General features: G+C 51.9%; 1 protein-coding gene across 1 annotated transcript; it reads left to right on the forward strand.

Annotated features, from left to right (window-relative positions):
• Nucleotides 1-331: 331 nt before the first annotated feature.
• On the forward strand, nt 332-7,690 carry LOC127318009 (uncharacterized). The gene is made up of 3 exons (XM_051348618.1): nt 332-1,161; nt 1,246-1,664; nt 7,147-7,690. The coding sequence occupies exons 1-3, from the start codon at nt 384-386 to the stop codon at nt 7,492-7,494; spliced, it is 1,545 nt and encodes a 514-aa protein (XP_051204578.1). The 5' UTR covers nt 332-383; the 3' UTR covers nt 7,495-7,690.
• Nucleotides 7,691-11,244: the final 3,554 nt, after the last annotated feature.

Consider the following 11,244-nt stretch of genomic DNA (forward strand, 5'->3'; position numbering starts at 1 on the left):
GAAGTGACGAGTTTCCTTTAGACTGTTCATTTGAAACTTATGATTTTTGACTAAGCTACATACTTTTGAATTTAAATATGAAAATTGGCACGCATATGCATCCTCTACCAAGAAAAATTGTGTTCGATTTTTTTGGAGATACAACAATGTTGATTCTTGGGATGGCACTTTATCAGGTTCCATTGTACCCATGTTCCAACGTGTATTTTCGAATCAACCACGCAAAATTTGGTTCCAGACACGGTCTGGCTGCAGGGTGGCGAAGGTGCATTTTTGTCCTTTTACACACTTGCCCTAACTTCTTTCATTTGACAAAAAAAAAAAAAAAGAACACCACTCTCAGGCACCGATCCTACCAGCGCCGCAACACAACTTCCGCCGCCATGGCAATGGCATCCCCCCAGTCCTCAGCATCCTGGTCACCTGACGACGTCCACGACGAACCCACCCGCCACCGAGATCCCCGCACCAGCGCCGACGATCTCTCGGCCCTGCCCGAACGGGTCACCTCGCGGCTGCGCACTGGGAAAGCCCTGAGAGACATCTACAAGAAGTACTCGATCCCCGACGATTTCTCCCCGGTCCTCGCCGGCGACCTCTCCTCGTGCTCGCAGCCACTGCCCGGATCCGTCTGCGTGTACGTCGACGCTCTGGAAGCCGGGTTGCGCCTTCCCCTTCACCCCTTCTTCGGCACGGTGCTCAGCCACTTCGGGCTCGCCCCCGGCCAGCTGGCGCCCAACGGGTGGAGGGCCCTGGCTGGCTTCGTGGTCCTCTCCCACTTCGCCGGCGAGGTGCCGTCGCTGGCCGTGTTCCGGTACTTCTTCGCGCTGTGCAAGCTCGGGCAGACGCAGAACAAGCTCTACTCCTTCCGCAGCAAGGACGCCGTCGGGTTGCTCTTCGGCAAATTAAACAACAATATCAAGGGCTGGAAGGAGGAGTTTTTCTTCCTGTCGTCGTCCGCGCCATGGCCGTGCCCGGTGCAGTGGGGGGAGCCTTCCAGATCCGCCACCTTCGAGCCGACACTCACCGGCAAAGAGAGAGGCGTGGCGGCTAAACTGCTGCGTGTTCGCGGCGATTGCCCGATTGATCTCACCACGTATCTCCACGAGCGCAACATGACCGCAGCCAAGATCATCCGGCCGGCGCCTTCACCGTCGCAAGGTGATTTCTCCGGCATTGTGGAATTCGAGCTGATGTAGTACATTCTACTAATTCGTGATTTCCAAATTCCTTGCTTTGTGGTAGGGATGAAATTCATGGAAGCACCTGTTCATGTCACCATGGAGGATGTCCGGGCAGAGAAGGCCGCGGCTTTGCTGGCCTCTGCGAGGAAGGTGGCCGTGAAGACAGAGGCAGATTGCATTGCCCAGCCTTGTGCCACGTCGTCTGGCAAGAGGAGGAAACTGGCAGAGGGCCAGAGCTCGGCGTCGGACACCTCTTGCCCCCCGGGCTTCACTACCAACTGGTGGAAGACGCCGCCGGTGACAGGCGAAGATGGTGGGAAACAGTGGAGCGCCCCCCGTCAGCATCGCCAAGGAGACACGGGCGACTGGAAAGCGGCGAGCCAGCTGCTCCAACGCACCGTCACGCCGTCGCGGGAGCTGGAGCTCGCGGCGTCCAAACCGGCCGACGTCGTCGCCTCAAGCTACCTGTCACTGCTCCAGGTGAGCACGCGCGGCTGCGAATTAATATTTGCTCCTTCTTCGATCGATGCGCATGCATGATTTGTTCTTCTGGAATTTGGATTGATCGATATGGCAACTGTTGGCCCAGCCCCAAAACGCCGTGTACTTCCGACGTAGACGAAGACGATCCGGCGAGACGTGACCTGCACACGCACAGCAAACAAGCCGAGCAATATGCAAACAGCATTAATCCAAGTACGATCAGCTAGCTCCAACTCACGCACACGAAAAGCAATGTATCGCCACAGGCCCGTATCGAGCCTGTTGTTTTCTTTGTATTGATTCTCGATGTGGTGTTACAAGCCTAGCTATTACATAGATTATATAGTACCTAGACTAGCTAACCGACTCGGGGCACAACTCCTAGATCAGAACGGAACACGTACACTACTCGTATACGTACGGCACACGTCGCCGTGCCGGCGACGGAGTGATTATCGCTAACAATCACCCCCCTAAGCACGATGTGCCGGTCTTCACAGCTTGGACGCCGATCCTTCGTCGCATCTCCAAGAACTTCAGTCGACCCAAAGACTTGGTCAGAATATCTGCAAGCTGATCATCGGTGCGAACATAGTTGACATCAATCTTGCTCTCCTCTACACACTCCCGTATGTAGTGATACCTGGTATCAATGTGCTTACTCCTGTCATGGTGCACCGGATTCTTGCACAAAGAGATTGTAGACTTGTTGTCAACATTAAGCACCACCCGTTCCGCTTCCTCGTTCATGAGGTCACCGAGTAGCCTCCCTAGCCACACACCTTGACACGCCGCGGTTGCAGCTGCAATATACTCAGCTTCACAGGAAGATAATGCAACTACCTTTTGCTTCTGTGATAGCCAACTTACGATGCTATTTCCAAGGAAATATGCCACGCCCGAGGTACTCTTACGGTCGTCAACATCGCCTGCCATGTCGCTGTCACTATAGCCAAGTATCTTCACCTTCCCCTTCTCCTTCAAATAGACAACACCATAGTCAGTTGTCCCTTTGATGTACCTGAGTATATGCTTTACCGCTGCCCAATGTTCTGTTGTGGGCGCTTCCATGTAGCGACTCACAATGCCAACGGAATAGGCTAAGTCCGGTCTTGTGTTCACGAGATACCTCAAACTTCCGACCACACTCCTATACTCCGTTGCATCAACCGCGGGTGCTTCACTCTTCTTGCTTAGTTTAAGCCGAGGTTCCATTGGAACTTGAGTTGGATTGCAATCTTCCATGCCACAATTCTCGAGTATTCTCTTCGCATATGCCTCCTGGCATAGTGTGATCTCGCCCAGCTTTTGTTGCACCTCGATCCCAAGATAGTAGGTCAACAAGCCTAGATCACTCATCTTGAATAACTCCTTCATCTGTAGCTTGAACTTAGCAATCTCCTCCTCATCCGCTCCGGTTATCAATAGGTCGTCGACATAGATGCCAACTAGTAGACGATCCCTTCCTTGACCTCGCTTATACATAGCATGCTCCAGTGGGCTCTTCTCGAATCCGAGAGAGATCAATGTACGATCAAGCTTGATGTTCCACGCCCGAGGGGCCTGCCGTAGCCCGTACAACGCCTTGTGTAGCTTCAATACCTTGTGTTCCTCTCCTCGCTTGACGAATCCCGGTGGTTGCTTCACGTAGACTTCTTCTTCCAACTCTCCATTCAAAAACGCGGATTTCACATCCATGTGATGCAATTTCCAAGATTCTTGAGCCGCGAGAGCGATAATTAATCTCACCGATTCCATCCTTGCAACGGGAGCGAACACTTCTTCGAAATCCACACCTTGCTCTTGCACGTAGCCCTTGGCCACTAGCCTTGCTTTGTATTTCACCAAATTCCCTTCGGCATCCTTCTTGATCTTGTACACCCACTTGAGCCCTATGACCTTTTGGCCGTTGGGTAGATCGACAAGTTTCCATGTATTGTTGTCACGGATCGACACCAACTCCTCATCCATAGCACGACGCCAACACTCCTCCGTGTTTGCGTCCTCGAACTTCGTCGGCTCCTCGGTGAATAAACACCGACCTTGTCCGCTCCCTCGCGCACGCGTTGTGCCAAAGGTCTCCGGCGGATAGAATTCCAGTACGCTTCGCAATTTTTCCGGAGTAGGCGGACGTCTCCTTTCCATTGCAGTAGAAGGAGACCCTGGAGCTGACGTAGCACTTGTCTCAGCGTTTGCTGAATTTCCAGGATTTTGCGACGATGAACTGCCTGTTGGTGACGTACAATCGTCGCGCGTGTGCGGTACTGAACTGGAACGTCCTGGTGATTGTGCACCAGCTTCTGGCTCACGTCCACGCCCAGGTGATTGAACAGCACCACGTCCAGATGGGCTTGCCGGCCTACTAGCTGAAGCTTCAAAGCCACCTCGTGGACTGCCTGGGTCTTCACCCGGCCTCCCTGGCTCCTCCCAGTCTGGGCCGCGCGCCAAGCTCCGTGAGCTGCTGCTCGCTCCAGGACTCCTGTACGGAGAGCTTCCTGGCGGCTCGGTCGAGCGAGCGCTCGACTCGCTGCCGTTCCGCACGCTGTTCCGATCGCTAGCACCATCAGACGTAGCGCTGCTGCTCGCGCCCGGACCTCCATCTTCTGGATCAGAACCAGCGCCTGAATCCGTAACGCCCCGCGACGCTGTTTCTTGATCATCTGCATGTGAATCGCTGTAAACCACAGTAAATATCTCGTTTGAGATCGACTGTACCGGTTCCGCGGAGCCCCAATTCCATGATTTCTCCTCCTCGAAGATGACGTCGCGTGTCACCACCAACTGTTTATTCACTGGATTGTACGCGCGATACGCCTTCGAATCGGCTTCATAGCCGATCATGACCATTGGAGTACTTCGATCCGCCAACTTGCTAGTATGCCCGGTCACCGTCTTCACATGCGCCACGCACCCGAAAGTGCGAAGATGATCAACCGAGGGCTTGCGTCCGTACCATGCTTCGTACGGTGTCATACCAACCACGCTCTTAGTTGGCGCCCTATTCAGCAAATAGACGGCCGTCGTGACCGCCTCGCCCCATAACCTGACCGGCACGCCTTTACTTTTCATCATGCTACGTGCCATGGCCACCACGGTTTGGTTCCTTCTCTCCACAACACCGTTTTGCTGCGGTGAATATGGCGCGGTAAGGTACCGCTGGATCCCATGAGCTTCACAAAACGCCTTGAATTCATTGGATTTGAACTCCCCACCCCGATCGGTGCGGAGGGCCTTTAACTTTGCCTCGGACTCCACCTCGGCCGCCATCTTCACAATCCGGAACGCTTGCAAAGCTTGATCCTTACTCTTCAGCAACACAACCCACATGTATCTACTGAAGTCGTCGACGATGAGCAAAAAGTACTTGTTCCCGGCGGGGGTCGCCGGCGTGATTGGTCCGCATAGGTCTCCATGCACCAACTCAAGAACCTTGCTTGCTCGATATTGTCCCTCCCTTGGAAACGGGGCTCGCCTTTGCTTCCCAATGAGACAACCGTCGCACACCTGCTCAACATGATCAACACACGGTAAGCCACGTACCATCTCCTTCTGTCCAAGTTGCCGTAGAGCCTGGAAATTAAGATGCCCGTAGCGCGCGTGCCACCTCCACGCCGAGTCTTCCATGCTTGACATCAAGCATACCGGATCCACCCGATCCAGGTTGAGGATGTAGAGGCGATTCCTCGCCCTCTCCACCTTCATGATGAGTTGCCTTTGACGATCATACCCCCATAAGAACTCGTCCTCGATCACGATCTTGCATCCACGCTCCGCGAGCTGACCAAGACTGATGATATTGCTCTTCAACTTGGGGATATAGTACACATCCGTGAGTACCTTGTGACCGCCGTTCTTCAACTCAAACAGGACAGTACCTCGCCCTGCTATCCCAACGGTCGATCCATCGCCGAATCGAACCGTTCCTCCCACCGAGAGGTCTAGCTCAGAGAATTGAGCCTTGTCGCCGGTCATGTGGTTGCTTGCGCCTGTGTCGAGGTACCAGACATGCCTCGCTGTCCTCATCCTCGCCTTGTCATGAAGGAAAACCTTGTCTTCCTCGAGCGTGACGATCTCCCTAGCCGGCACATGCGGAGTTGATCCAACGTTGTCCATCAGCTCGCATACTTCGAGCATCAACATCATTGGTCCATCATCTCCTTCCTTCGCCAAGAGAGCCTTCTTCTCCGGAGCGTTGCGACACTCCGATTTGAAGTGACCGAGCTGGTTGCACTTATGGCAGCGAAGATTCTTTTTATCGAACTTCTTCTTTGGCTTCTTCGGCTTCTCATCCGACTTCTTCGCCGGGCGGGAGGCTTCTTGATAACCACCGCTGCTTGATGCTCCATTGCTCTTCTTCTCTCTTGCGGCCATTGCCTGCCACTGGGCGCGCGTAAGCATCACGTGCTCCTCCACTTTTGCTTCGCCGCCGTAGGTGATCTTCATCCTCTCATCATGCGCCTTGAACCGTCCGACCAAATCGTCCATCGTGAGAGTCTTGAGATCGACGCACTGCTCGATCGCCGAAACAACGGGCAAGTAACGCGGCGGCGCCGCGCGTAGGAAACGCCTTACGATCGAGATCTCCTCGAGCTTCTCGCCCAGCGCGCGAATCCCATTGACCAATGTAGCGACCCTCGAAGCGAAGGCGTCCAGCTTCTCATCTCCTCCCATCTCCAGGTTCTCGTACTGTTTCTGCAAGGTTTGTAGGGCCGCCTCGCGGACACGAGCATGACCAAGATTTAGCGTCTTGATCGTCTCCCACGCCTCCTTTGCAGATGTCTTCGAGATTAGGTGCTGCTTCACGTCCATCGGCATCACCGAGCAGATGGCCGTGAGTGCCTGTCGGTCCTTGCGGTACTTCGGCGCGCCCTTCATGAACTCGTCGCCGCCGGGATCGACAGCCTCCCAGACTTCGTTGGACTCGAGCGCCCACATCATCGTGGTCGCCCACACCGTGTAGTTGTCGCGGATGTACTGCGGATACTGCGTCGACACCGGCGCCGCGGCGCCGGAAGACTCGCCCACTTCCTTCGTCATGACCTCCCGTTACTAGGAGATCCTCCACGAGGCTCTGATACCAATTGTTGGCCGAGCCCCAAAACGCCGTGTACTTCCGACGTAGACGAAGACGATCCGGCGAGACGTGACCTGCACACGCACAGCAAACAAGCCGAGCAATATGCAAACAGCAGCAATCCAAGTACGATCAGCTAGCTCCAACTCACGCACACGAAAAGCAATGTATCGCCACAGGCCCGTATCGAGCCTGTTGTTTTCTTTGTATTGATTCTCGATGTGGTGTTACAAGCCTAGCTATTACATAGATTATATAGTACCTAGACTAGCTAACCGACTCGGGGCACAACTCCTAGATCAGAACGGAACACGTACACTACTCGTATACGTACGGCACACGTCGCCGTGCCGGCGACGGAGTGATTATCGCTAACAGCAACGGCATTCATGGCCGGGTGCGCAGACGACGAACGAGGTGGCCTTCTCGCTGGCCTACGCTATGGAGCTGGAGGATAAGCTGAGGGCGCGCGACCGCGAGGCCGCCGCGCTGAGGGCACGGGAACGCGAGGCCGCGGAGGAGGCCGACGCGCTGCGGGCGGAGCTGCGCAGGGTGAAGGCCGAGCTCGCCGAGACCAAGGCGGCGGCGGCACGGGAGTTCTTGGGGTCCAGCAGGGAGCACGCGCGCGCCCTGGCGGAGCGGGAGCTGCAGGGTTACGAGCGCGGCATGGAGGACATGAAGCGCGCCGCGCTGCGCCGTTACCCGAACCTCGACCCGGCGCGACTCGTTGTGCCGCTCCACGGCCACCGGTAGGAGCCGGAGATGGCCTGAATCTGATTGACATGCCCCACCCGTTTTTCTTCAGGCGTTCTGGCGCGCCAGCCCATGGCTGCCATCTGATTTGGTTACATGTATCTTCAAAATGTTGCATCCGAATCTATTAAAATTATTAGGGACATTATTATGCGGCAAACATTAAGAGACCCTTTAATCCATGCATCTTTGTTTCTGAGTTGGGATCTAAACTGAGTCGGGGAAGTATCACTTAATGTTCTAGACTCGCGTGAGGGCTCCCGTGTCGACCCCCCAGGGTGACACCAGGGCTAACCCTAGCCGCCACCTCCAGCCAATTCCTCGGCGCCCTCTCTTGCCGCCGCTGCTGCCGGCAAGGGCCGCGGTGGCGGCAGGCCCAGCGCCAAAGGTGATGGGGGTTTGCATCGCGGCGACACTTTGCTGGTGGCGGCTAGGGACGGCGTCGGTGTTCTGCTGCGTGCAGCGATTGGGGCAGCGCCCAACGTCCGTGTGGAGGATTCCGCCTGCTCGCGCCGGATGGGCTGGTTGCCAGGTTCGTGCATGGAGTGGAGGTTGCAGTCGGAGATTGAGGCTCCTGCCTTGATCCGCCAGCGGTGCGGCAGTCCGTCGCTCGAAGTCGCGTGGGGAGGTGCCGCGGCGCACGCTGCCGTCCTTGGGCTGGCATGTGCTCGTGGTTCTTGTTAGGTTATCTCCTCTAACGCCGGAGGGGGTCAACCGGCGGGCAACAGTGTGGGGCTTGCTCGTCTGCTTCGAAATAATGGCAGCGGTCAATCCTTGGATCCCTTTCACACCATGATGATGAACTGCCTTACGTCTGTCTTCATTGATCTTGGACGATCTGTCGAGTTCTAGAAGCCTATGCCGACGAATTCCAAATGGATGACATGCCTGGAGTTTACGGAGTGGATGGGTTTCGGTCGCGCGCAACCATGTTTTTTCTGACTGTTTGGTTTCAGAGGGAGCGTTGCGAAGCTCTGCGGTATGTTGTCGTCCTGGGACATGTCGTAGTTCCACGATGAAGTCAGACGCGGAGAGTGGCAGGAAAGCCAGGAGCTGAGGACTAGCAATGGAGGTTTGTCTACCTGGTGGTAACGAGATTCTGGCTTGGTGATTTGTGACTTGGAGAAGCAGCATTGGCAAGTGGGGCGACATTACGAAAGGAATTCAGTGTCTAAACTTGCAGGGTGAAAACCCAAGGTCTGGTCTTAAATTGTTGTGCCTAGCAATGACCTTGTTGAATGTTTTTGTAAGTGCGGACTTTCTCTGGGTGAAAACCTATGATCATTGATCAGGGCGATGGTGGCGGTTGTGCAATGTTTCCTTCTTAGAGGTGTCTCTTTTGGAGATGATGAATTTCTAGTGTTGTTTTTGTGGTGTTTAGTCCGATGTTACAAGGAATAGATCACTTTTATATAATAATTCTTTATTTTTTTTGGGCTGTGTGCATCCGTATTGCTAATAGGGCACTACGTTGTTGCAAAGATTGGGTGTAATTGATATCTTCACGATATTAATATATTTCCTTTATCGAAAAAGACTGGTTTGTCAAGTTTTTTTCTCTTGTTTTCCTATTATAGGCCAATATATGAAGTTGTTAGGAATAGAAAATCTCAACTGCAAACCAAAATGGCAGCTCTCCCCCAAGGTTTACCTATGCTGCATCGAGACTTCTTACAAAAGCAACAGAACTCCCAGAAATGCAAATCCAGTAAGCAACACAATATTTCTACTGCAGGGAGGCCAATACCTAGGCCTCATTTTGACAGATCCATGACGAATTTCTCATTAAGTATCAGTAAAACTCAATCAGCTACGGCTAATCACAGCGATTTCACGTTTTAAACCATCAGATCAATCAACTCAACGCTCCAGGTCATCTCTGTTATTTCTCATTAAGTATCAGTAATACCAAGTTAGGCGTTTTGGGGTTAATTGGGCTCTAACGCAGAAAGCCCATCTTCCAGCAACGCATGGGCTCCCTCTCGCTGCGCCTCCTCCACTCCCCGACCAGACCAATGAACATAACAATGGATTGGGGAAATAGGTGGGTCTGACATGCAGGCCCCACTGTTAGTGAGAGTAGGTGTAATCCTGGATGGGTTGTTGCTTTCGAGCCACACCAAACAGGTACAAGGTTTAATTTAGACCGGGATTTATAAGTTTAGGGTATAAACGACAGGGATTGATAGTTCAGGGTTCATTTCGCCGAAGCTCTACTTGTTCAAGGTTTAAAATGGACTTTTTTCTTTTACAAACCTGGGCAATCCTACCACGCCGCCCCTCCACGAACTCAACCATCAGCTGCGGCATCTCTCCCGATCTCGACCATGGGAGTCGACGATGCACAGGCGCGGTCTGCCGTCCCAGATGGCGACTACAGTATAATTTCTGCACTTTCCGACGCAATCCATCCATGACTTCCCCCTACGGATACAGGTACAGCTCAACCCTCTGTTTTAGCAAAAGTCTCGCCTGCTCTCCGCCCTCTTCTGGTGAACCAGCGGCAAAGCATGAGCGAGAGCGACCACATGAAGGCACTCCAGGCCCTCACGCCAGCCTTCTACATCAAGCGATGTGACCCTACATCTTCAATCGTGCTACTTCATCAGGAAAAAAAAGAAGCGCAGGCTGCATGATACTACCTTGAAGTAATTTTGCAACCAAACTGAACAGACCACATGGTTTACTACAACTTATTTACAAGTGCACCCCCTGGAAGCCTTTGGAAATTCGTCACAGAATCACGGGGTGCACTCATCTATCCTTTGCGTAAATATTGCTGACAGCAAGGTACATAACATTTCCTCTGCAAAAAAAAAAACACAACATTTCGTATTCCATTTTCGCCAATGTATTATTTTTATCTTATCTATCCTGAAGGTCATTGATCAAATGGGGTTTTTGCTTTATTTTAAGTGAGCAATTTCAAACTTTGATTGAACGATCTATGTTGCAAGTTGCAACTTCTATATATATATGTAGAAAATCTGTTTGATGTAAGTGCAAGAAGGCTTCAGACCATTGTTACTGAATTAATATATAACCTGATGCTCTGTCCATATTTTGGTATTTGGAATTGAAGTAGTCCCACTGATAAGAACAGTCTAATTCATATTTGTCCCAGTCACAGATCTAGGATATGTCGTTCTATCGATGACATTATAGATCTTAATGTTTTTGCAGCATCATATAGGATAACAAGGGATTACAATTTTGCAGATTAGGAATACACTTTGGAGATAACTGTGTGGGAAGAAAAATAGGAAGTGGAACAATTTTCTTCTATCTGAAATTTTACTCAACCTATAAATTTCCAAAGGCTATTTGGGCTTAGAATTCTTATTTGGCTTTTGTAAAAAGAAAAGCATTTGGGAGCTACATATAAGAAAATCTCTCATCATTAGGTTGCTGATAGCCTGATACATGAAAGGAGGATATACAATATGTTGACTTCTTGGCTCTTCCAAAATTTTTTGAAGAGGATGAGGTGGGTTTGATACATGACCTCTACAGTCCCCCTCCTATCATACACTTGATTGTCGTAATGTTCTCATCTTTGTTTCATGTTGTTGATAGCAAAAGAAAAATCTACCTGTGCTGATTAGTCAATGTAGTTGAACGGTTTGAGAATACCGAAAGAATCTATATTGTATTTGCACTCTACGGTCTCACACCAGATATATTGCTAATTCTAATGCTTAAGTGTTTCAAACAGTAAGAAATGCTAAAATGAAAATAACTCTCTGATCA

This window comes from Lolium perenne, chromosome 7 (assembly GCF_019359855.2).
Source record: "Lolium perenne isolate Kyuss_39 chromosome 7, Kyuss_2.0, whole genome shotgun sequence".
Taxonomy (NCBI): Eukaryota; Viridiplantae; Streptophyta; class Magnoliopsida; order Poales; family Poaceae; genus Lolium; species Lolium perenne.

Coding starts and splice junctions, on each gene's coding strand:
- LOC127318009 (XM_051348618.1), top strand. CDS start 384: ATGGCAATGGCATCCCCCCAGTCCTCAGCATCCTGGTCACCTGACGAC. Junction 1,162..1,245: donor GGCGCCTTCACCGTCGCAAG/GTGATTTCTCCG, acceptor GCTTTGTGGTAG/GGATGAAATTCATGGAAGCA. Junction 1,665..7,146: donor GCTACCTGTCACTGCTCCAG/GTGAGCACGCGC, acceptor CCGGGTGCGCAG/ACGACGAACGAGGTGGCCTT.